At 45.4% G+C, this 27,379-nt stretch overlaps 1 protein-coding gene across 2 annotated transcripts; it reads right to left on the reverse strand.

Annotated features, from left to right (window-relative positions):
* Window positions 1–45: 45 nt before the first annotated feature.
* Window positions 46–24,238, reverse strand: FBXL20 (F-box and leucine rich repeat protein 20). Of its 2 annotated transcripts, none has more exons than XM_069952548.1 (15): window positions 24,037–24,238; window positions 14,160–14,221; window positions 13,995–14,049; window positions 13,763–13,837; window positions 13,577–13,671; window positions 13,391–13,459; window positions 12,298–12,393; window positions 11,185–11,311; window positions 9,820–9,894; window positions 8,105–8,238; window positions 6,867–6,927; window positions 6,353–6,397; window positions 5,256–5,312; window positions 1,099–1,311; window positions 46–1,005 (listed from the first exon to the last, which is right to left on the reverse strand). In XM_069952548.1, exons 1-15 carry the CDS (start codon window positions 24,076–24,078, stop codon window positions 898–900), a joined length of 1,314 nt encoding a protein of 437 aa, XP_069808649.1. In that variant the 5' UTR covers window positions 24,079–24,238; the 3' UTR covers window positions 46–897. The 2 variants fall into 2 exon arrangements, with proteins under 2 accessions (XP_069808649.1, XP_069808648.1); XM_069952547.1 differs by having other exon boundaries at window positions 8,105–8,235; window positions 24,037–24,165.
* Window positions 24,239–27,379: the final 3,141 nt, after the last annotated feature.

Genomic DNA, 27,379 nt, shown 5'->3' on the forward strand with positions numbered 1-27,379 from the left:
ACACAGGCGAGAAGACACTTAGTAAGCGGACATGGTCATGTGGTTCCTTTTTTTCTCTCCATTTTTACTTCTGTAATTGGCATCATTATCACATCCACGTGAGCGTGAGGAGGGAGCACCCAGTCATATCATTAAAATTATATTGTACAAAGTCTATATATATATATATTTATATAATATATAACTCATTTCTTGTAATTTTTTTTTATTTCCATTTCATTTGTTGGGGAATGCATTGTAATTGAGAGAGTCCAAGATGTGCAACCTGGGAAGGGGGGCAAGAAGGGTCCATGGAGGGTGCTGCTTCCCTGTTACGGTGCCAGGAATAGGCAATGAAGTCAGAGGTGGAGCGGTCTGATTTGTTTGTAGGTCCTTGTACATTAATCATTGCTCCCGAGTCCATGTTTTCTCCTCTGGAACCACAGCAAGGGGGTAACCGTGTCCCAACCCGAATCAGAGGGAAAGGACGATACCCTCTCCCATCAGAGCTACAGATGCCCCCTCCCCCTTTCTTATAGGGTTGCCCTTTAACCACAGGAAAGGAATAGGTGGACAGGGCCTAAGGGACATAGGTCCAAACCACAGTATCGTGAATTTCCTCCCATTCCCATGGTGCGGGATAATATTCTGGAGTGTTACCTTTCGCTCTTCAATTTTCCACCAATTTTCCGTCTGGATAACGTAACAAGAAAAGAAAAAAAAAAAAAAAAAAAACGAACTTGTGTGGGTTGCAGTACTCCGCCTTGTCTGTAGTGGGCATGTGCGTTCTTACATAAGGGAGGGAAGTCTCACCTCCCCCCACCATCATCTCAGTAAGCTGGCGCATTGTCTTGTGAATGAGTCCACCTCTATACCCACACAGATGTGGTGGTGGGGAGGCCCAAAGTGTGTCTCTTCTCATAGGATGGCACAGCATCTGCAGAACCGTTGCCTGCTGCCCCCTACTGACGGAGGGGGTGTGACTGGAGCAAAGTAGGCGTGGACTTTGATGTTGGGGAGATGTGTCTGGAAAAGGAAGGAGGTGGGGTACAAATATGACATTAGCAGAAGAGATAATGTATAGAAATCTATGTTTTTACAAATGGCGTTTCCACTTACCCGCAGCCTCTTGATGCCAGCCCTTGTGATTTGTTGGCAGTCGTACAACTCAATACGTTCCAGGCTCTGGCAGCTTTTGAGGTGCTCCAGGGATGCATCGGTAATAAGAGGACAATTGTCTAACTCGATGACCTCCAGTCGGTCATGGGCACAGGCGCCATTGCCCAGGTGACGGATCCCATCGTCTGTTATTAATTCACAGTGGGATAAGCTCTGTGGGCAGAAAACAGAGTCCAGTCACTATACCATAAAGCTATATAACACATCAACTCTCCACTTAAAGGGGTTATCCGGGATTAGAAAAAACAAAACAAAAAAACACAGCTACTTTCTTGCAAAAACTGTGCCATCCCTGTTGTCAGGTTGTGTGCGGTATTATTCACTTTAATGGAACTGAGTTGCAAAGCCCACACTCGACCTGAGACAAGAACAGCACAGCTTACACAGTTGCAAAGCTCTTTAGGGATAGTAGTACTGTCTGGCAAAACCATACTTATCTTAACAGCAGTTTTTGGGCCACTTGGTGGCTTACAAGATAAAAACAAAGGTTTCACTTTTAAATAAAACATTCACATAAAAGCTGCACCATAAGTCCTGACAAAATACATGATTTGCTGACAATGCAGTACTTTTGGAAGAAGAGACCTACACAGTTTCCTTACATTGAAGCATCTAATGCAGCCACATGGTCTGCTCCTATGGTGTGTATGCCCGTGTTACCACCCTTACCTGACGCAGTGCCAGAGGTGGACATATCACTTGTGCAGCCTATTCAGCTGCACAGGGGCCCAGGCCAATAGAGGGGCCCACCAGGCTCAGACTCTAAAGTGTCAGCTCAGCATGGCACATGGCTGTAGTGGGCCCCCCAGGCGGTATCAGCACCCGGAAAGTGCAGGCACCCTGCTTCTGTTGGGCCCACTTAGTCACTGGATGCCGTACCGGCCGGGGCTGGTTCTCCTCTCTCCACCTCTCCTTCAGCCACATACAGTACATGTATCTCACCTGTGCCCCAGCAGTGAGTGAGGTCCTGTGTTTTAGCCCTTATTAGTGCTGTTCTGGGGTCACTTCCACACTCTAAGCTATATATTCTAATCTCCCGCAAAGCATCCAGTGTACAATGCATCCAGGAGCCTCCAAGTACAACAGCTACAAACACTACAACTCCCAGCATTTACTGCAGCCCTCAGGGTATGCTGGGATTTGAAGTACAAATGAGCAGACAACTCAAGGGGTTGACCTCTCGGAAACTACAACTCCCAGCATTCTCTAAAAGATTCATAAGGGCAAGCCATTCTGAGAGTTGTAGTTATGGTTATTCAGGCAGCTGTGGTCACAGATACATCAGTACAGGATGGGACACTGTCCGCATGTTGCTTCTGATGGGTTCTTTATTTGGTTGCCCCCCATGATCAGTTCTATTGGTGGGCCACAGGTACCCCAGTCCCACACTGGGACCTGCACAGACTACAGTACAGTCCTTTAGTGGGCCCTGTCAACTGTGCTGTGCTTTAGGGCCCTCCCGAAAAACCAGGACATGTACCGAACACCCGAACGTACATATGTGTGAGTCTTTAAGACAAAAGGTGGAGAAACTAATAGGTTATGGGGGCCCAAACATTTTTTTTTTTTGCATAGGGGCCCTCTGCAGTCTGTGTCCGCCCCAGTGCCATATATTTTGTAGCAGCTGTGCCTAGTACTACAGCTTACTGCAGCTCAGGTTAATTCTAGTGAATGTGACCAGGTTACACAATGTACCAGGCACAGCTACTACAAAAAACACAGCTGACCTTTGATCTAATCAGCCCCGAATTTTTTTCAGGCAAGGAAAGATAAGGGTTGGAGATTAGGCCCATGTCTGACAGTTTAGAAGGTGGCCCCTGAAAAGGAACTTATGTACCGTATTTTTCGCTTTATAAGACGCACTTTTTTTCCTCCCAAAGTGGGAGGAAAAACCAAGTGCGTCCTATAAAGCGAAGACGGCTCCCAAGCAGTGCTGAGCACCGCAAGGAAGCCGTCCCGCCCGCCCCCTGTATTGCCGCTCACTATGCATATGCATAGTGAGCGGCCCTGAGTGATCCTCTCCGCCCGCCCAGCCCGCCCCTTCTATCGCCGCTCAGCTGAGCCGATCAGAAGCCCGGGAAAGTGCAATGAGCAGCACTTTCCTGGGCTCCTGATCGGCTAAGCGGCGATGGAGGGGGCGGGCGGAGGGGATCGCTGTCCTACTCACCTGTCCGCCAGCACCAGCAGCTCCTCTCCCGACACTCGGGTCTCCCGTCATCCTCCGGCACAGGCAGCGGGGTACAGAGACGCTGCCTGTGTCCCGGAAGTGTTCTGCAGCGGCTGCAGGACACTTCTGGCACAGGCAGTCTCTCTGTACCCCACTGCCTGTGCCGGAGGATGATGGGAGACCCGAGTGTCGGGAGAGGAGCTGCTGGTGTCGGCGGACAGGTGAGTAACCTGTTTGTTGTTTTTCTGGTCGCAGGGGGCATTGGCTACTGTATGGCGGCATTGGCTACTATGGGGGCATTGGCTACTATGGGGGCACTGTATGGGGACATTGGCTACTGTATGGGGGCATTTGCTACTATGGGGGGCACTGGCTACAATGGGGGCACTGTATGGGGGCATTGGCTATTATGGGGGCACTGTATGGGGGCATTGGCTACTGTATGGGGGCATTGGCTACTGTATGGGGGCATTGGCTACTGTATGGGGGCATTGGCTACTGTATGGGGGCATTGGCTACTATGGGGGGCACTGGCTACAATGGGGGCACTGTATGGGGGCATTGGCTACTATGTGGGGCATTGGCTACTATATAGGGGCATTGGCTACTATATGAGGGCATTGGCTACTATGGGGGGCACTATATGGGGGCATTGGCTACTATGTGGGCACTATATGGGGGCATTGGCTACTATGTGGGGCACTATATGGGGGGATTGGCACCAATCACACTGCTGCTATCTCCAAACTGTGACAATGAGCAAAATATTTTTTTTTCTATTTTTCCTCCCTAAAATCAGGGGTGCGTCTTATCAAAAGGCGCGTCCTATACAGCGAAAAATACGGTATATTATAAATATGTAATAAGGAAGTTGCTTCAGAGCAGCAATCATGCACCTCCCTATTGTAGAAGAATTAACATTTACCGGACTTTTGAAAATATTAACCCAGTAACTATTATTGAGCTCCTAGAGAGACCCCTCTATGGTGCACAATTTTTCCTCATTTTGTCCTTTTCAGAGCGTGGGACCAGGGATGAGCTGTTTGCCAGCAGAACATATACATTGACTTCATTCCCTTACCATCTCTGACCAATCAAAGCAAATACTGCTCTCTGCTATGCTATACTGTACAGTATATATACTGGGGGAAAATGCACTGGACTGAATAGACTGCACTGGGCTGGGGGATGATTTACACGGTACATGATGATCCATGTGGGGGAGAAGGGGTTACTGATGCACAATTTGAGCAAAAATGAAAGAAGCAGCATGAAAAGAGTAACACAAAGTACAAAACTGCAACTGCTGCGGAGACACTAAAGAGAGAAGATTATACTGCAGCACAGTGGACATGCAGCAGTGGATACAATGGACATGCGCTCAGAGCTTTATGGGTGTTCCAAGATAGAAAAAAGTCTTGATTTAGCTTTTAGAAACAGTGTGGATCATCTTCAGCAGGCAGACAGGCTCAGCTCTTTTTCTCCCCTACACATAGCCCCTGCTTCCTATAATTTGTCCTGATCTGTCTGTTACTAGAGACAGATTTTCCTGACAACAGGCGGTGGACATCAGATCACAGAGAAGTGAGCCAAATACTGGCCAAGACTTTAGTGCTGCTTTTCTGGGGCAAGGAGTCATTTTGGTAAATTAAGTGACTTACAAATCTGGAATGACTTACAATGGTTATCATATAGATCATTATGATTATCACATAGGGGGAACTTGTTGCACAAATATTATAACTTCATTCTTATAGATATCTCTGCAGTATATGGCTAGGGTAAGGGCATAAGGGATCAGTAGAGACTATATAACAAAAACACTACATATTATTTACCTGTGTGATTTGATATTTAATCTTTAGCGAAGAAAGCACATAGCTGGAAGGGTCTGCTTCTGAGTTTAGCAACTACAGACTGTGATACTCACCAACACCTGCAGCCGTGGACAGTGTATGGAGAGCTGGATGAGAGTGCTGTCTGTGATCTGCGGTAGAAGAGGAAGGATGTAAGTATTGGTACAATATTGCACGGACACTAGGGACCATACTAAACATCCTGATGCCTAATGTAAGCCAACGCTAATATGCCAGATCAGTGCTCGCTTACTGAGTCTATTACACGGCTCGATAATAGTGCACCAAGGGGTGTGTGTGTTTGTGTGTATGTGTGTATAATATGTTAGGGATGTCCATGCAGTCCTTTCTTTAAAAGTGTAAAATAATAAAAGTTATGCTTCCTGTCCACACCACAGTGTTCTTCACGCTTCTTCCCGCAGCCAATGTTTGGCCCGTTTCGGCCAGTGATTGGTTTAGCAGCTTTTCACTTCAGAGACCGGCTTTGAAGTTCCACGGTGGCTGCAGAGAGCCCGGGCAGAAGCAAGGAGGACACTGGGAGTGTGGTTGGGTATGTCTAATGCTACGTTTACACGAAACGATAATTCGCCCGATCGTTCGATTAACGATGTCGAAGTAACGATTTTTTTTTTCATATCAGCCAGCATTTAGACGGTACGCTATATCGTACGGAAAATTCGTTTTGCGATCGCTTAAGCCTATCTCACACATTGGTTAAATCGACGAACGACTGCTCACACGGAACGGTCAGCGAATTTTTTGCGAACGATCCAACGACGATTTGAGAAGTTGTTGAAAGATCTAAATGAACGATTTCTCGCTCGTTTGATCGTTCACTGCGTTTACACGTACGATTATCGTTCGAATTCGATCGTTATCGTGCGAATTCGCACGATAATCATTCCATGTAAACGCAGCATAAGATTTATTAATTACTCTACACAGTCATCAGCCGTACATTCCTATCACACGTAGTGAGGCACGCCCAGTGGCTGATAATTTTTAGGCTGGAATAAACAACGATCAGCCGATGATCATTTCATCAGCTGATTGTTGTCTTTATTACCCGAAGCAATAATCTGCCAAAGTGGCCTGATTTGGCAGATTATTGCTCCGTGTAATGAGCCCATAATCACACAATCTCCTACGTTTCATTAAAGTGGCGGCTTACCTGTACACACTCCTCAAGATCCATTTTCTCCAACTCATGGCAGTTCTAGGGAATGAAAGAAGAAGTGAGGACTAAATGCCGCCAAACTACTTAACACTTTTGAGCTTAATTCCAATTTGACTTTGGGCGGTCAGACTGCTGACAACCCTAAGCAAATGTGTTAACAGTGTAAAACAACCAGCAACAGAGGAGGAACACTATCTTATCCATTAGTTTTTCACACTGCATCATCCCATGTTGCTACAGCATAGGCAACATCAATTAGTAGAAGGCATCCGAGGTCATCCATACCCAATAATACTTACCGGATGCCACAGGCTAATGCTTCTTAACCCCTTGGTGTGCCAATCCCATGGGGATCTTTGCTGTTTTCCCATCACATGGCCTGTCACAAGTACCTCCAATGAATAACATTTTGACAAATACACAACAGCAGCACCTTATCCTCCACCCTGGTTGATATAAGGACACAGACACTAAGTAGGCATGTGGTAAAAAATCAAACCGGCCTTACCTTAGCAAGAGTGGTGAACCCAAGATCTGTCAGCTGTGAACATCGAGCTACTTCAAGTATTCTGCAAGAAACAAATGCAATACGTTATAAGAACTCCTGAAATAATAGTGATGTGCCTGCTAAGGTATCTTCTATACAGGAGCCCAGGAAGAAGTCATCTACATATAAGATCTCTCACTGTCTTCTTATACATACACCTTATTTTAGGTGTTCAAGATCATTCCTCCTCACCCTTATCTGAATCATATATAAAGATCCTCAGAGTGCCCCCTTTAAAACCTGACACCTGCTAATACTAGAAGGGCATAGACTTACAATTTCCTGAGACATCGCTCTAAATTAAAGGGGTAATCAACTGGTTTCAGAAAGTTACATAGGTTTGTAATTTACTTCTATTTAAAAATCACAAGTCTTCCAGTACTTATCAGCTGCTGTATGTCCTGCAGGAGGTGGTGTATTCTTTCCAGTCTGACACAGTGCTCTCTGCTGCCACCTCTGTCCATGTAAGGAACTGTTCAGAGCAGCAGCAAATCCCCATAGAAAACGTCTCCTGCTCTGGACAGTTCCTGACATGGACAGAGGTGGCAGCAGAGAGCACTGTATCAGACTTGGAAAAAAAATAAACCACTTTCTGCCGGACATACGGCAGCTGATAAGTACAGCGAGATTTGAGATTTTTTAATAGAAGTAAACTACAAATCTATATAAATGTTCTTAAACCAGTTGATTTGACAGAAGTTCCTCTTTAATATGAGCAGGCATAATACGTAGACACATACTGGACTAGCCACGGGTCTAATAATCCAAAGTGAAAGCATCGTCATGTATCTCCGTGATGCAATCAAGAGTCCAGACCTGTGGTCAATATGATGAATGGCTATTTCCGGTACGTTAAAGGGATTTTTTTCATGAGCTACATATACCTGATTGGTGTGGGTGCAACTGCTGACCCTAACTGCAACCCCGATCGATCACAAGAACAAGGTCATGTGTCCTGGATGAGCTGGATGTAGTGGTGGTCAGTCGCTGCCTATACAAAGCAGCAGGCGCACGCTTGCCCAACCAACAACCCAATCAAATGAGTCTTTAGTGAGAAATCCGTTTAATCAAATAAATACACATACCCCTGTCTGGAATAGGTAATACTGCATATAAGTGGGACTATGGGGGGGGGGGGGGGGTTCTATACATTTCTGCCTCAGTGACTTTGTATAGTAAAATGCAACCCTGCCCGTTACCTGAGCCGGGGGCAGTTCTGTCCCAGTGCATTAAGAATGGAGTCTGTGATGTTGGAGCAGCCGGAGGCGCAGAGGGATTGCAGCTTGTGGCATCCACGGCAAATCGTGATGAGACCGTCATCCGTTATCTGCTGCTGGGACAGAGGCAGTGAGAGCTGGGACATGAGCTAAGTGCAAGGCTGCCATGGTTTGGGCCCAGGCGAGTGGGCAGGGATGTCAGAAGCAGGCGTCACATGAGTTAGACAGTGGGTAGAAGTTATAAGAAACAGATAATAGATAGGGAGGTGGAGGCAGGAGAGATAGTAGAAAGGACCCTCAAACCTGCTAGACCAAATACATACAAACAATATATAGTATTGTGATTTATTGTGGGGGTCTATTCCTTATGCCAGTATAAGCACTATACAGGGGTCGGATCTGTCACAGGAAACAAAGTAAAAATATATAATAATAATAATAATAATAATAATAATAATAATAATAATAATAATAATAATAATAATAATAATAATAATAATAATAATAATAATAATAATAATAATAATAATAATAATAATAATAATAATAATAATAATAATAATAATAATAATAATAATAATAATAATAATAATAATAAAGTACACAGTACTGTCCAGTGCTGGAGTCTCAAGGCAGAAAGTTATATAGATTTGTAATTTACTTCTATTTAAAAATCTCAAGTCTTCCCATATTTATTAGCTGCTGTATGTCATGCAGGAAATGTTTTATTTTCAGTCTGACACAGTGCTCTCTGCTAACATCTCTGGCCGAGACAGGAACTCTGTCTCGTTTTTCTATGTATCCCCATAGAAAGCCTCTCCTGCTCTGGACAGTTCCTGTCTCGGCCAGAGATGTCAGCAGAGAGCACTGTGTCAGACTGAAAATAAAACATTTCCTGTATGACATACAGCAGCTGATAAGTGTGGGAAGACTTGAGATTTTTTTATAGAAGTAAATTACAAATCTATATAACTTCCTGGTACCAGTTAATTTGAAAGAAAAAGGATTTTCGCTGGACAACCCCTTTAAGTTCCCCATACACTTTACATTATATGAATGGGGCTTCCCCAACCGTCCACTGACAGATTATGTCAGTGGACATGGGGTCAGGCGTGATAGAAAATAACCTCCTGACCCTTTTGTTCTGAGAGAGAGAGAAACAGCAGCCAAAGAAGTCTCGCTGCGGCCTACCCCTCCCCATAGAGAACACAGGAACGCTCAGCCATGCCTAACGTTCATGTGTATGGAGGGGACGGGAGAAATAATGAATGGCCAGATGATGGTTCAGCCGTCAGTTATTGAAGGTATATGGCCACCTTAATTCTCAAAATAGTCAGTCCTGTAAAAAAGTGGCCAATCCATTCACGCACATACACAATTCATTATTAGGAATTTAAGCATGGATATTTCTTCTACTGTCTAGATGGAGACGGAAATAATTGTGTACAGTGTGGCTCAGACCAGGGGTGTAACTATAGTGGGTGCTGAGGTAAGAGTCCTACCTTAGACCCAGATGGAAAGACGGCTACTACTGCAGATACGGGAGCTTGTAGTTGCTGCACAGGCCCAGACTTACCTATCCACACCCATAAGAGCTAGATGCTTCCCTAACAGAGATAGAGCGAAGGATTCCTCAGGAAGCAGCTGGCAGACAGAGACACGGGCACACACACAGTCTTACTCTCAAGTCCACTTACTGAACACGCCTGTAGATTTAATGTGACAAGCTCGGGACAGTGTGATCCAATGTACTTAAGAGCTTCATCTTCCAGCTATACAGGAGACAGAGAGATGTAGAGTTAATGTCTATATAGAGGACTGTTAAAGAGACCCCCCTCATGCTCATCCCCCCCCTAATCACTTACTACAGCCAATACTAATATACCAACTGGGCTAGATGGAGGTTAATGTAATCTACAAATATCTTATAGCAGTGTTTCCCCAACCTGTGGCACAACTACAACTCCCATCAAAATAAAGTTGGAGTTACAGTTTTGTAGTGGCAGCAGAGTTACAAGATTGGATTCCATTAGATCTCCAGATCTACACTCGCTTACAGAGCCTATTACACAGCTTGATGTTGTTTGTGTGGCCCTTTGCTTTAATCTCCTACTAGGCTATGTTCACACAACGCATATTTTCGGAAAACCACGGCCGTTGTACAACAGCCATGATTATTATGAAAATATACCTTACCTTGCTGTCTATCTGATCCCGGCCGGAGCGTATACACATGGTATACGCTCCAGCCGGGATCCCTAGCCGCGCCGCAAATAACTGACATGTCAGTTTTCTACGGCCGCACACTCCATAGTGTGCATTGGAGAGTTCTTGCCCGCATCAGAACTCTCCAGCTGCAAAGATCATCTGGGATGATCTTTTCAGAGACCGAACGTTCCGTGACCTGGCGGGGTCACGGAACAGCTGGTCTCATACGTTGTGTGAATATAGCCTCATACAGCGAGATAGGTGGCGGACAGCTGATTTTTTTGACAGGCCAGAAGTGAGTGATCAGCCGATGAGTGAGTGTTAGCTTATTCGGTGGCTGATCACTGGCGCTATTACACGAGATGTTAGCTGTCTGATCTAACATATAATCAGCAGGTATAATCTCAACCACATAGGGCCGCCATCTCACTGCAGTAGACAGTCCCCAAAAACTTACCAGAGAGACTGTGTATCCTGCAGTACAACTGTAAAAGCAGTGAACTAGGGAGTGAAGAGTTTTGCTGAATCGCCTAGGTATCAAATCCCCAGACCCTGACCATTATCAAAAAAGTTTTGAAGTCACTTTAATTGAATGGTGCTGACTGCAGTTCATAGGCCGGCATGTTTGGGGACACTTTTAGGGAGCTGATAGATCATGACTCTTTGTATGAAGTTTAACACTTCCCTAAGGGGACACGGTGGGGGTCATCTGGTAGCTAAGGCAGCAAGATACCAAAGTTTCTACAGCCTAGGTGCCGTTTCCATCATTTGTATTTTTACATTTTTCAATCTATTATAAGACATGGCTGATGGATCAAGCCCACAACCAAGTGAAAGGAAGACAATGGATATACCTGAGTGCAACCCTTGAGGGACAGAAACCGTAGTCCTCCACATCCCTTTACCAGAGCTTGGATCCCGTCCTTGCTGATCTGATCACACCAAGAGATGTTCAGTTGCTCCAGCAGGGGGCAGCCCTCACTGTAGAGTACAAAACAAGGGTTAAAATAGAACACAAAACTACAAGATCTTATGCCGTTTTCTATTATTACCTTCCAATCTGTTCTACGTCACTGCTAACTATGCAGAAACCTGAGGGTGGTCAGATAACGGAGACCTCAGGAGTACTGATCAGGCCACTTAAAAGAAAATGCCTGAATTTATTTTTTTCAACTTTTGTCAGAAAGTTATACAGGTTTATAAATTACTAAACTCGCCAGTCTTCCAGTACTTATCAGCTGCTTTATGTCCTGCAGGAAGTGAAGTATTCTTTTCAGCCTGAAACCGTGCTGCCACCTCTGTCCATGAGAGATATTCTGTTGGGGATTTGCAGCTTCTCTTGACAGTTGTTGTCATGGACAGAGGTGGCAGCAGAGAGCACTGTGTTAGACTGGAAAGAATACACCACTTTCTGCAGGACATACAGCAGCTGTTAAGTACTGGAAGGCTTGAGATTTTTTTCCAACTAAATTAATTTACAAATGTGCATAACTTTCTCTAACACCAGCTGATTTATAAACAAAAACCGGAGTACTGCTTTAAGGGAAAAGCAGCAGTCTTGTCCATGGACTGTGTCTGGGTATGGCAACTACTCCCTGTTCTCTTGAATAAGTATGAGCTGCAATACCAGACAAAGCCCAATGACAAGGAGTGGTGCCATACCTTAATCCATGATCCCTGTTTTACAAAGTGTTTTAGGTAATGGCAGAAGAATAACCAACTCCCTCCTCCATATGGACAGGGAGCAAGAACTCCGTCTGTCTACAGACAGGGGCTATGGTTTCATTAACATCCTCACTCATGTTTTAAGGCTTATTAATGGGTGAGGCTTTGACATAAAAGGTTATCTACCTATTAGGTAGAACTGGGGATGTTCACAGCTTCCCAAAAGGAAATAAGGGTCAGAAAAAGATTCTCATTTACATAAAAGTACTGTCCCTTTGTTTACCCAGAACAGTGGACCTCACCTGAGAGCCTTGAGGGACAGGTTGGTAATGGATGTGCAGGAAGCCAGGTCCAAATGTTTCAATTTACAGCAAAATTTACTGAGACTAGACGAGGTTCTGTAAGGAAAAACATTCACAGTAATATGGGCCCTCCACAGACTCCTGGCACCCCCTCTTCTCTGCCACCCACCACAGATAACAGGGTTATCTAGTCTTACTGAACTGATGGTAGGCCACCAATACTAGACTGACAGGTGTCCCAGTCCTGGCACCTCCGACAACTGGCTGTTTTAATGGCTGTGTGACCCTTGCAGCAAGTGCTGCAGCCTCTTCAGTGGTTTCAATGCTCAAGTGAATAGGACAATGCTGCAATGTCTTAGGGCCCTTTTACACAGAAAGATTATCTGATAGATTATCTGCCAAAGATTTGAAGCCAAAACCAGGAACAGACTATAAACAGAGACCAGGTCATAAAGGAAAGCCTGAGATTTCTCCTCTTTTCAAATCCAGTCCTGGCTTTGGCTTCAAATCTTTGGCAGATAATCTGTCAGATAATCTGTCTGTGTAAAAGGGCCTTTACACAGCAACTACTAATAGTACAGCAGGTGCAAGGAGGAGGTTGAAGAGGCTGCAGTGCTTTGCCTCTTTAAACAGCTGATCAGAAGTGGAAGCAGTGTCGGGATGCTGAGACACCCCCCCCCCCCCCGACGCATATATAAAAATGGCCCTGCCCTGACAACCCCTTTAAATCTAGGGATTCCTGAGTAGCAGTTGTGTAGTGCTCCTGTCTTGCACAGATATAGTTGCTGCAGCCTGCCAGGCATGTGCATGACACTAGCTGCATGGTAACTGTCCTGACGGACATGCAGAACGGACTCTCCACATCCACATGTGCTGCCCAACTCCTTCAAAGAAAATATCCAAGAAAAAAAATAAAACGAACCTTTAATTTTTTTAGAAAATCAGAGCCACTTATGGGCCCGTCTGGTACTACAGAGGAACTTACAACACCAGACACAGCATTTTCTAATTCTGGACAATCCCTTTAAAATACCCAAAGAGGACTGCACAGTATTCCATAAATCTCTCATATACTGGATATACAGATACTCACGTGTCAGTAATTTTGGTGCAGCCATTTAGATTTAAAACCTCAATATTCCTACAGTTCTGGGCAAATGTTCTGCAAGGAAAAATTGAAAAAAATAAAAATGCTTCTAAATATCTGGGAACATTGCAGTTATGGAATATGGAACTCGTAACTACCTAAGTATATTCTACACTTTAGCTCCACACATACCTTAGAGCATTATCTCCTACACCAAGGCATCCACGTAAACTGAGCTTGCGGAGGAAGCCTCCACATCTCTTTGATATATTCTCTACCACACGACCCTGGAAGAGAAGACAGAAGTCAGATGTCCTAAATGGAGGGAAAAGATCAGGAAAAAAAAAAAAAAAAAACTGAGAAATATTTGGCCATTACCTCAATGTCCCTTTGGAAGTCAAACAAGTCAATACGCTGCCAGTTGCTTCCGTCCAGTGCAAGAACATTCCAGGCCTGAAAGAGGAATCAATGAAACGAGACATCAATCAGATCCATATACAAGTAATCCCGGTCACCGGGGGCATTAGTAGATCCATCTAGCTGAGACAACATGACAAGAGGCAGCGATGGTCAATGTCTGGGTCTAGTGACATCACCGCTCTTCACTTACCCTGGAGACTTGAGCACATCGACATAAGGTTACAACATCTAAGAAGGAGAAGATCCTGCAAATAGAGAAAATAATGGAAGTGATGTTATCATCAGTCTTACCGAAAAATGAGCCAAGCTTCCAGTGTTGTACCTCTACGTGTTTCCATACAAGAGAAGGCCTCACCTGAGCAGAAGCTCCTTTGGAAGCTTCTTATTGATTAGAGCCTCATCGTTGTTTGAGAACATCTACAAGAAAAGAAAAAAGGTAAAAAAAATAAATCATATATATATTTTAATAATAACAATGATAACAAAAAAACAACAACAACAACAAGTAAAAGAGTAAATAGAAAAAATACAGAAAAGAATTAGATATCAGACATTTACCTAACAGTCAGGACCCGCTCACTGCCTATAGTCCAGCTTCTTTATACTGTGTCAGTAAAGAAGTCACTATTGATATACATTAGTGAATCTATTCATCTACTCAGCACAGTTCTGCTGAAAAGCAGGAGCTGCTTTACTGTAGGAGGATCGGCTTGCCTAAGGGTGATATTACATGGGACGATTTTTCGGCGATTAATGATCTCAAACGATCCTTAATCGTTCACCCTATTGCAAAGGACGATGATCGTTACTTACGGTCGCTGATAGACCGGGGAACGACTAAACGACGTGTTATTACACCGGATTGCGTTTGAATAATTTGTGAACGATCAACGATGAAAATAGAATCTGGACCTATCGAACGATCAATGATTTCTCATTTAATCGTTGCCTGCCATTACACGAAACGATTGTTTAAATCTTTAAGTATTTAAAAATTGTTTAAATCTGAACGATTAACGATTTTTCGAACGATAATTGTCCCATGTAATACGACCCTAACCCTTACATGGTCCATAGTTGTCAAGATGTAAGCATGAACCAAACCCTTTTATTCACCCCATGCCAAGCAGACCATACGTGTCAGACGGACGCTGGTATAAGTCAGAGATATCGGGCAGACAAACCATCTAATATCTTTGAGGGTTACGTGACTTTCCAACAACAGCCACTATCTGAGGATTGTGTAGCAGCGTTTTTCCCGTTCTCCTGACTGCCCCCATACACATGCTGAGCCTGCAGGGGGGACAGCTGCTAGCTGACACTGATCTATAGCATATGACCGCTTTTTGACTTTTAAGGTTTAATATGGATCTAATAGGTCATGCTGGGAATTGTACTTTCAGCAACACAAAACCGCATTCACACTCGATGTAGCATAAAAATTCTGAGCTGCCATGAAGGATCTGGTGCCAAAGTACGACGCAGGGCTGTCACAGACTGTCTTATCTGGCCCAGAAGAGGTGGTGGTGACCACCTAACGCTGGCAGGCAGAGATATCACTACTCACCCTACAATGGTGTCTCTATCCAGCAGCTTCCGTATACTGATGGAGGCGGCTATTACATAGGCACTGCCCATCTCCTGTATACCTACACTCTGCCTCCTTGCTGATCCGGTGTATACGGATGGGAAGCGACATTTCTTGTGCACCATTCAGGATGGCAATATTCTGTCCATGTGCTACAATTATAAGCGATAAGAGATTGATGGATGGAATAGTCCTTGGATGTGTCAAGAAGGAGGCATAGCCAGCCAGTATGATTGGCAGCAGTGCTTGGCATAATGATGGGGTTAGTGGTGGCAGACTGGGTACATCCACTCACTGTGCTGAGTGCCAGGCTCCTCCCTACAATGTACCTTCACAATACTTGTTAGAAGAAAGCACTAGGACAGACCACCATGTCCGCACTTGGTACCACACCCAACCTCCTCGTAACAGAAAACTCACAAAAGACAAGCACTGCATGCAGCCCAGTGGTGGAAACATCAGAGTCGTGCCAAAGGGGTTGGACGCTTTTCGAGCACTCCTTGTCCTGGTATCTCATGATGGTGATCATTTTTTATTCATTTTTTTAACTTGAAATCCAATTTTTCCCCCCCTTTACACATGAGTATAATAAACCAGTGTCCATCATTGGGACATCTATATAGGAAACTGGGTCCCCCTTATGGTGGTAATGATGTATGAAGATTTGGGGATCAGACAGAACACTGAGAAGTTTATCAGTCAGTATTACTTTTCCATGCTCCCTGTTGTTTCCAAGACATCATGCATGTTGGCCTGACGTGCACTCGCTATGGTAGCTCTTCTGTGGAATCAGACCAGACAGGCTGTGCACATCTAAGAGCCTCAGGCACCATGACCCTATCGCTGGGTCACCAGTCCTCTCTCGGACCTTACTTCACATCTTGCCTTTGTCTATAAAGTGTCACTGTGGTTTTAAAAGACTACTTTTGACATGTCATAGAGACAGATTGTGTTCAGTCCCTGACTGATCATGGGAACGAAAGAGGACCCTGCCGCAGGGCTGTGTGGCAGTGCAAGGGTCAGGCTGCATAGACTTACATTATAATCCTCTGCAGCGCGGTCTTCTCCCGCCTCGTCTCAGTACAGGTCTGAACACTCAGCTCCGGACCAATCAAAAATTTTGACATATCTCTATGATGTTTCTATTACATGTCAAAACTAAGCTAAACAATTACTCTCTATATAATATACATACATACATACAATGATGAGAGCAGGCTCCATTACTCTCTATATAATATACATACAAATGAGGAGGAGGCTCCATTACTCTCTATATAATATACATACAAATGAGGAGGAGGCTCCATTACTCTCTATATAATATACATACAAATGAGGAGGAGGCTTTATTACTCTCTATATAATATACATACAAATGAGGAGGAGGCTTTATTACTCTCTATATAATATACATACAATGATGAGAGCAGGCTCCATTACTCTCTATATAATATACATACAATGATGAGAGGAGGAGGCGTCCATTACTCTCTATATAATATACATACAATGATGAGAGGAGGAGGCGTCCATTACTCTCTACATAATATACATGGAAGTCTCCAGACTCCTCTCCTCATCTCGCCCCACCACCTGCCCTTGTGACCCTATTCCCTCACACCTTGTCCAGTCTCTCTCTCCTGTTGTCACTACTTACCTTACTAAAATCTTCAACCTCTCCCTCTCCTCTGGCATCTTCCCCTCGGCTTTCAAACACTCCATTATCACTCCATTACTGAAAAAAACCCTCTCTAGACCCCTCCTGTGCTGCCAACTATCGACCTGTCTCTAATCTTCCTTTTATCTCCAAACTGTTGGAACGTCTGGTCTATTCCCGCCTAACCCGCTACCTCTCTGACAACTCTCTCCTTGACCCCCTTCAGTCCGGTTTCCGTCCTCACCACTCTACAGAAACTGCCCTTACTAAAGTCTCTAACGATCTCCTCTCCGCCAAATCTAAAGGTGACCATTCACTTCTTATTCTCCTGGACCTATCTGCAGCTTTTGACACTGTAGACCACCAGCTCCTCCTCTCCACGCTCCGCTCTATCGGCCTCAAGGACTCTGCTCTTTCCTGGTTCTCCTCCTATCTCTCCGACCGCTCCTTTAGTGTATCACTTTCTGGCTCCACGTCATCTTCTCTCCCCCTTACAGTTGGGGTTCCTCAGGGATCAGTCCTGGGCCCTCTCCTATTCTCACTTTACACTTTACCCATCGGACAAATAATCAGCAAGTTTGGTTTTCAGTACCATCTCTATGCTGATGATACCCAGCTGTATACTTCCTCCCGTGATATCACCCCCGCACTTCTACAGAACACCAGTAACTGTCTGTCTGCCGTCTCTAACGCTATGTCCTCCCTATTCCTAAAACTAAACCTTTCTAAGACTGAGCTTCTTGTCTTCCCTCCCTCTGCTAAACACCCTCCACCTGACATCTCCATCTCTGTCTGTGGTGCGACCATAACCCCTACACAACAAGCCCGCTGCCTTGGGGTTATGTTTGACTCAGATCTTTCCTTCACTCCTCATATTAAATCTCTTTCACGTTCCTGTAATCTGCATCTAAAAAACATCTCTAAAATCCGTCCCTTCCTTCCTGTCGAATCTGCTAAAACTCTCATTGTCGCTCTGATTCATTCCCGTCTTGACTACTGCAATTCCTTACTAATCGGCCTTCCTTCCTCTAAACTCTCCTCTCTCCAGTCCATTCTCAATACAGCGGCCAGGCTCATCCCCATGTCCAGCCGTTATACTGATGCTTCCCCCCTGTGCCAGTCACTACACTGGCTCCCTGTTAAACACAGGATACAATATAAAGTCCTCCTGCTCACCCACAAGGCTCTCCACAGTGCTGCACCTCCATACATCTCCTCCCTCATCTCTGTCTACCGCCCTACCCGTGCCCTACGCTCCTCTAATAACTTACGATTAACATCCACCTTGATCCGCACCTCTCACTTCCGTCTCCAGGACTTCACCCGAGCTGCACCAGTTCTATGGAATGCATTACCCAAGACTGTCAGACTCACCACCAATACCCAAAGCTTCAAACGTGCCCTCAAAACACATCTGTTCAATCAGGCTTACCAGGTTCCCTAATTTTGACTCAACCCTCAACCCCCCCTCCACACACACACACACACACACATACACACACACACAGACACCTCCACTACGCACACACACACACACAGACACATACATACACGCGCACACACACACCAAGCATTTAAGCACTTAGACCTGTGCAGGCAGGCATTGGCTGGTGACAGGTTCACCCCCCCTTACCCGCACTGCCTTATTTATAAAGATGGCTGGACCATAAGAACAACGATGCACTTTGCCCCTCTGCCATTTTGTCTTGCACCCCCTCCTGATAGTATGTAAGCTCATGCATGCGAGCAGGGACCTCACTCCTCATGTATGGATAATTATATGTATCTCTGTAATGTCGATTTTTTGTCTATGTATGTAACCCCAGAATTGTAAAGTGCTGCGGAATCTGTTGGCGCTATATAAATAAAAAATTATTATTATTATTATACAATGATGAGAGGAGGAGGCGTCCATTACTCTCTATATAATATACATACAATGATGAGAGGAGGCGTCCATTACTCTCTATATAATATACATACAATGATGAGAGGAGGCTCCATTACTCTCTATATAATATACATACAATGATGAGAGGAGGAGGCGTCCATTACTCTCTATATAATATACATACAATGATGAGAGCAGGCTCCATTACTCTCTATATAATATACATACAATGATGAGAGGAGGAGGCGTCCATTACTCTCTATATAATATACATACAATGATGAGAGGAGGAGGCGTCCATTACTCTCTATATAATATACATACAATGATGAGAGGAGGAGGCGTCCATTACTCTATATATAATATACATACAATGATGAGAGCAGGCTCCATTACTCTCTATATAATATACATACAATGATGAGAGCAGGCTCCATTACTCTCTATATAATATACATACAATGATGAGAGGAGAAGGCGTCCATTACTCTCTACATAATATACATACAATGATGAGAGGAGGAGGCTCCATTACTCTCTATATAATATACATACAATGATGAGAGGAGGCTCCATTACTCTCTATATAATATACATACAATGATGAGAGGAGGAGGCGTCCATTACTCTCTATATAATATACATACAATGATGAGAGGAGGAGGCGTCCATTACTCTCTATATAGTATACATACAATGATGAGAGGAGGAGGCGTCCATTACTCTATATATAATATACATACAATGATGAGAGCAGGCTCCATTACTCTCTATATAATATACATACAATGATGAGAGCAGGCTCCATTACTCTCTATATAATATACATACAATGATGAGAGGAGAAGGCGTCCATTACTCTCTACATAATATACATACAATGATGAGAGGAGGAGGCTCCATTACTCTCTATATAATATACATACAATGATGAGAGGAGGCTCCATTACTCTCTATATATATACATACAATGATGAGAGGAGGAGGCGTCCATTACTCTCTATATAATATACATACAATGATGAGAGGAGGAGGCGTCCATTACTCTCTATATAATATACATACAATGATGAGAGCAGGCTCCATTACTCTCTATATAATATACATACAATGATGAGAGGAGGCTCTATTACTCTCTATATAATATACATACAATGATGAGAGGAGGCTCCATTACTCTCTATATAATATACATACAATGATGAGAGGAGGAGGCGTCCATTACTCTCTATATAATATACATACAATAATGAGAGGAGGCTCCATTACTCTCTATATAATATACATACAATGATGAGAGGAGGCTCTATTACTCTATATAATATACATACAATGATGAGAGCAGGCTCCATTACTCTCTATATAATATACATACAATGATGAGAGCAGGCTCCATTACTCTTTATATAATATACATACATACAATGATGAGAGGAGGCTCCATTACTCTCTATATAATATACATACAATGATGAGAGGAGGAGGCGTCCATTACTCTCTATATAATATACATACAATGATGAGAGGAGGCTCCATTACTCTCTATATAATATACATACAATGATGAGAGGAGGAGGCGTCCATTACTCTCTATATAGTATACATACAATGATGAGAGGAGGAGACGTCCATTACTCTCTATATAATATACATACAATGATGAGAGGAGGCTCCATTACTCTCTATATAATATACATACAATGATGAGAGCAGGCTCCATTACTCTCTATATAATATACATACAATGATGAGAGCAGGCTCCATTACTCTCTATATAATATACATACAATGATGTGGAGTCCATTACTCTCTATATAATATACATACAGTGATGAGCGCTAGAGTCCATTACCCTCTATATAATGTACATAGAAAGATGAGAGCAGGCTCCATTACTCTCTATATAATATACATACAATGGACACCTCGCAGGTGTGTGGCTTTGCATACCTGTTCTCCCTGCATTATCTGGATGCAAATATCAGACTAAGCTAACGTCTCTCTCACGTACACTCACCATGCGGCTGAATACAGGGCATTGTTCTCTGTTAGCAGCCGTTTGAAGCTCATAAGAACTAGTGGCAGGAGGCCAGAAAACTCCCTGCCCCCCAACCATACACTGAGGGCATCTGCACATATTGGGGATTATTGAGCAGAATGGCCATGTGTGAACACATCCTTACATGCATCTGGGACTGATGTCCTATCATTCTGCCCTTTAGGATTAGCAGCCATAGCTGAGTACTGAGGAGTATTAGGAGGTAGGGGTTCTGGCTCTTCTTATGTGAGGGCACTGGGGCTGGCACAGCTGGTATAGAAGGCCTCTGATCCGCACAGAATACCCAGTAGCCGCCTTTGTTATCTATCTGCACTGAACGGAGACAAGACACGCGGCTCTGGTGTACAGTCCCTCCCAAACTCCATTCTGGCTGCCAGTGAAAGGAAGGGGAGCCGCTTTCATGTAATATACAGTCGGATGCGTGAGTGGGCAGAGTCATTGGCATAAAGAGAAATTCAGCTCAGATGTAGCCAGCGTAAACAGTGACCCTCCCAGAGTAACCACTGTATCCTCCATGTGTGCACTACAGGACCCAGCAACCCCTGCAAAGCTGAACATGTACAGGCTGCTGAACAATGGTCATGTTAGCTGGAAATAGTACATAATGCTTGGGGGGAGAATTTGGCTCGTTGGCGTTCATCATGCCTTTGTTCGGAGTCTGGCAGCGGTTTATTCCCCCCTATCCCATTACTTTAAAAAAGACTTTTCATCAGTTGGGAAAGTTAAAACCTGGAGAAGCGTTGGGCTGAGTGCTTCACTCACTGAAGGAGATGGGGATCCATAGACTTACAATAAAGCAGGATGGTAAGATGGAAAGGGCAGAGAGCTGGGAAGAGAAGCGCTCACCTGAGTGCTTCTCCCAGCACTAACTACTGAGCGTCCGAATACCCAGCAGCCCCTAACCAACCAAAACTTCTGAACAGTCTCTAGGACAGTACATCCGAGCTCTGCAGACTATGCACATTCAGCTGAAAGCTATCTTATCTGTAAGGCCAGCTTTAGGGTAGACCACCCATGTTTAGTCAGAAGGGGGGGGGATCCAGCACAAGGAAGAAGTCTTCAAAAAACAGAAAGCGGACCCTCCTTTCCAGTCTCCCTGGTACATAGCCACCGTGCCTGTTTAAACAATTAGGGGCATAGAACTGGAGGGACCCCCACTCTTCCCTTTAAAGCAGCTGTGGCTCGTCACATAATGCTGCAGTATTTACATGTGTGAACAGAGCCTAAGAGCCCCTCTATATATAGTGGCAGCCTGGATAGTGACAGATGCTGGAGCCATATGGTGACATTCTGATGCACAAGCACAGTCACAATGTATCCTTAGGGGAAATAAGGTCATGGGTAACCATGTGACCGTCAGCTGATCTTCTTCAGCTGTCAGGGCATGATGGGAGTTGTAGTTTTGCCACAGCTGATCGGCTGCAGGTTGTCCTAGAATAAGGATAAGGAATCCTGCGACCCTCCAGCTGTTGCAAAACTCCAACTCTCATCATGCCTGGACAGCCAAAGCTTTAGCTGTCCAGACATGATGGGAATTGTAGTTTAGCAACAGCTGGAGGGCTGAAGGTTCCCCATCCCTGCTGTAACATGACTGTGTTATCTGAGAAGTTCCTCATTCTTTGAGGTACAGCGACCATTGTTACTGTCCCTGAAAAGCCCCTCAGTCTCTCCCATACTGCTGTAGGAGTGACATCCCATAATAACCACGTCACACATCCCACAGACACATTCCCAACACAGGCAGAATTATCCACACATGACCCCCGAAGCAGCCCATAGCTACATGACATCATAGATCTTATAGGAGCGGACCCTCATCCGTATAGGAAAATGTTCTACAACCTCTAACTATATGAAATTTTCAAGATCTCTGCTTGCTGTCAGTGAATCGGAACATTCAAAAGCCGAAAATCTGTACATCCTTAAAGGGGACCTATCACATTCATAACAGTGTCATATCTGTTATAGAGAAGAGTCATATAGCATTTATGGGGAAAGTTCCAGTATGAGTTATTATTTAGAGAGATGTCAGGTCCCCTTAAAGGGTAACTGCAAAGCTGGACATTCTTCAGATCGGGTGTGGAGAGACGCATTGCCCCCGGGCAGTCAGGTTGCCATAAGAACCATATAAACTTGCTAGACGCCTGGGTCACCTGATGGCTACCATGGACTACGGCCCTCCACTCCTGATCTGATTAATGAGCAGGGGGCTTAAACCTACAGGTCCCCTTCTAACTGTCCTGTGTGGCAGTTCTTTGTACGGCCTGGTGCCCCGGGGAGGCCCTGTGAGGGTAAAGTCAGTCAGCGGGACACACTGTTATAAGAGATCAGTGACAGTCCCTGAGGTAAGACCCCCCATTAGTTATAACACAATGGCACATTATTACTCTATAAAGGTGGGATACCACTTTGTGTGTCAAACACCAGACAACCTTCTTCTGGATCAGACTGGGAAAGTCCAGCTCCTCCGATCCCAACAAAGAGATCAGTGTTGTTTAGGGAGGACAAAGACCGTCCATGGTGACCCAATACTCCATTACATGATCAACATTTTCAAGTCAATAATCACAGCAATCAAAAGATTTCACTGCCCCCTATAGACCCCAGATGTGTCCCGTCCCCTACAAACCCCAGATGTCGTCCCCCTGCCGCCCCCTACATACCCCAGATGTCCCCCCCCCCCGCCGCCCCCTACATACCCCAGATGTCCCCCCCTGCCGCCCCCTACAGACCCCAGATGTCCCCCCCCCCCACCATCTCCTACAGACCCCAGACATCAGGTGTCCCCCTACATACCCCAGACATCACCACACTGCCCCCTATATACCCCAGACATCAGGTATCCCCCTACTGCCCCCTATATACCCCAGACATCAGATGTCCCCCTGCCCCCCCCCTACATACCCCAGACATCACCACACTGCCCCCTTTATACCCCAGCTGTGCCCCCTACATATCCCAGACGTCAGATGTCCCCCTTCTGCCCCCCTCAGTCCCCCCCAGCCCCCCACATACATCACACACAATACCGCACCTCAAACCGGCTCTTGGTGACCCCGTTCATCTCTCTCTTCATGGAGGCGGCTGCGGCTCTCGGGGTGCTGAGCCCCTTTGTGTCCTGGATACGCCGAGTGCTGACAAGGGGAGTCGCCTGTCCCGGCAGCGGTGACAGTGACCCTGGAGCTCGGACAGACGGAGCGGTCAGGTAACGGCTGCGGTTCCTCTCCCCGGGGTGTGTCGCGTCTTGTCACCGGGAGGGGGAGGAGGGAGGCCCGGGATCCTCTCTCCCGTCTCTGAGGCCTTTAACTTTAGCCCAAAACAATAACACCCGCACCTGCCAGCATCGGCGCCTGTGATTGGCTGTCTGAGGGAGAAGAGGGCGGGGCTAGAAGCTGACAGCTGATCGTAGCCTCAGGGACTAGTGGGAAAACCGGCACCGGGGACTGGGCCGGAGACCGGAAACTCCCGCCCCCTCACAGCTGACTGCCTGACATTCCTCGGGGAGACGGGGCCCCCTGTGGCCCCCAGACCGCTCCCAACTACACAACAGCGCCAGCCAATAGGAACGAGAGCCCGGGCATTTAAACGTGACATCATTATCGCGGGAATCCTTAGACTGGTGGAGGCCTGAGATTTAAAGGGACAGTGACCTTAAAGTGTTTGCAGTCTATTGTTCTCTAGAATTACGGGGAGAGGCTGGTTCTAGTATTCTTTATAGTTCTTAGCAGCTGGAGAGACACTGGTTAGGAGACTGCTGTAAAGCTGCTGCAGTGCATGATGGGAGTTGTAGTTGTTTAGCAGCTGGAGAGAGACTGGTTAGGAGATTGCTGTAAAGCTGCAGCAGGGCATGATGGGAGTTGTAGTTGTTTAGCAGCTGGAGACACACTGGTTAGGAGATTGCTGTAAAGCTGCAGCAGGGCATGATGGGAGTTGTAGTTGTTTAGCAGCTGGAGACACACTGGTTAGGAGACTGCTGTAAAGCTGCAGCAGGGCATGATGGGTGTTGTAGTTGTTTAGCAGCTGGAGAGACACTGGTTAGGAGACTGCTGTAAAACTGCAGCAGGGCATGATGGGAGTTGTAGTTGTTTAGCAGTTGAAGAGACACTGGTTAGGAGACTGCTGTAAAGCTGCAGCAGAGCATGATGGGAGTTGTAGTTGTTTAGCAACTGTAAACACACTGGTTAGGAGACTGCTGTAAAGCTGCTGCAGGGCATGATGGGAGTTGTAGTTTAGCAGCTGGAGAGACACTGGTTAGGAGACTGCTGTAAAGCTGCAGCAGAGCATGATGGGAGTTGTAGTCTTGCAACAGCTGGGGAACCGCTGCTACAGAGCTACAGGAAATACTGCTGTGCTACTGCAGGGCATGATGGGAGTTGTAGTTCTGTAACAGCTGGAAAGACAAATTGTGACCCTGCTGTAGGGCATGATGGGAGTTGTAGTTGTTTTCTAATGCCCAGAGATTCACCGGTTGAGAAACACTGATGTACAGCTCCATAACGAGATAGGAGTTGTAGTTGTTTTACAACATTTGGGGAGACATAGGAAAGGGAATACTGCTATACAGTTGCTGTAGGGCATGATGGGAGTTGTAGTTTTGCATCAACTGAAAAGACAGATTGGCGAACACAGCTGTAGGGGGAAAGTGGCCATGTTTTTGTAGCGCTGGATAACCCCTTTAAGAGATACTACAACTACTGGGGAGGGAATTTAAAGGGGAACACTGCTGTACTGCTGCAGAACATAATGGCAATTGTCGTTTTGAACAGCTGGAGAGCTCTATACAGCTAGAGCACATAATGAGAGTTGTAGTTCAGCAACATCTGTAGAGCCGCAGGTTGAGTAATGTTGCTGCACAGCATGCTGGGAATAGTAGTTGTTTTGCAATATCTGTTATAGGGAGAACACTGCTGTACGTCTGCAGGGCATGATGGGAATTGTAGTTTTCCAACAGCTGTAGAGCCACAGGTTAGAGCAGGGATGGGGAACCTTCGGCCCTCCAGCTGTTGCAAAACTACAACTCCCATCATGCCTGGACAGCCGAAGGCTGTCCAGGCATGATGGGAATTGTAGTTTTGCAACAGCTGGAGGGCCGAAGGTTCCCCATCCCTGGGTTAGAGAACACTATTGTACTGCTGCAATGCGTGATAAGAGTTGTAGTTTTGTAACAGCTGGTCAGCCACAGGTTTGGGTGCGCTGCTTTAGGTCCAGGACTCATAGCTGAGTATTTAATGGGTTAATCTGCTTTGTCCGCTGCGTTTTTATATCTTAAACCTGCAAGTAAGAAGATTTAGCCGGGGATTTCAGAGAGAGAATATATCAGTCACCTGGAGGATTAAATCCTTTCAGAGAAGTGGGAAGAACGGCTCCTGTGGCAGCTCCTGGGGCTTCAGAGTATCGCAGAGACCAGGGTGGATTATGGGCGCTCTTTGTGTCCATCATCTGCTGGGAAATAGTGTAAAGCAGGGCTAGGAAACCTTGGCTCTCCAGCTGTTGCAAAACTACAACTCCCATCATGCCTGGACAGCCTTTGGCTGTCCAGGCATGATGGGAGTTGTAGTTTTGCAATAGCTGGAGAGCCAAGGTTTCCTACCCCTGGTGTAAAGTCACAAGGAATGGTGAAAAGGGTTACAAGCATAGACTATATAGTGACGTTACTAAAGGTTTCTTGTGAAAAATGACTTTTTCTAAGAACTTAAAGGGAATTCCAGCCTGTGGCACTTCAGGGCCTTGGGAATGACTCTTCACATAAGACAAAAACATCTTACAGGGGTGTCAAATTTCAGCTGCTGCAAAACTACAATTCCTATCATGCTTAGAAAGCCAAAGCCTTAGGTGTCCAGGCATGATGGGAGTTGTAGTTCTGCAGTAGCTGGTGTACAAAACATACAGCATTATAACACCGTCAGCAGAGAGCTGACAGTTTGCTTTTATAAGGATTATATCAGATTGGTAAAACATGGCTGCTTCCTTGTAAAAATGGCACCACACCTGTCCAGAGGGTGTGTGGTGGAGCAGCTCAGCCCTAGTCACCTTGTCTGCGCTCTGGAGGTTTAATATAATAAAACCACTCAGGTCCTTAAAGGGGAACTATCAGCAAGTTAGAGGAATCTAACCTGCTGATAGCCCCATATAGCACTGGGGACGCTGAGGAGGAAGGTATGTGTCTTACCTTCCTTCTTGGCGCCGGTCCTGCGCTGTTAGGGTAAACTCCTCTCCGGAGCACCGTTAGTAGCACTGCTGTGTCATCTGGCCCGCCCCTTCTAATCATAGTCAACGGAGGGGGCGGGCCAGATGATGTGGCGATGCTACTAAGGGTGCTCCTGAGCGGAGTTTACCCCAACAGCGCAGGACTGGTGTAAGACACATACCTTCCTCCA

The sequence above is a fragment of the Dendropsophus ebraccatus genome, chromosome 14 (genome assembly GCF_027789765.1).
Source record: "Dendropsophus ebraccatus isolate aDenEbr1 chromosome 14, aDenEbr1.pat, whole genome shotgun sequence".
Classification (NCBI taxonomy): domain Eukaryota; kingdom Metazoa; phylum Chordata; class Amphibia; order Anura; family Hylidae; genus Dendropsophus; species Dendropsophus ebraccatus.

What these genes read in the sequence shown, in the direction of transcription:
- FBXL20 (XM_069952548.1), bottom strand. Translation starts at nt 24,078, where the DNA reads ATGAAGAGAGAGATGAACGGGGTCACCAAGAGCCGGTTTGAG. An exon ending in TAAATCTACAGGCGTGTTCA is followed by an intron (nt 8,239 to 9,819) that starts GTAAGTGGACTT and finishes CCTCTGTCCCAG; the next exon opens with CAGCAGATAACGGATGACGG. An exon ending in GGTTCACCACTCTTGCTAAG is followed by an intron (nt 6,398 to 6,866) that starts GTAAGGCCGGTT and finishes TTCATTCCCTAG; the next exon opens with AACTGCCATGAGTTGGAGAA.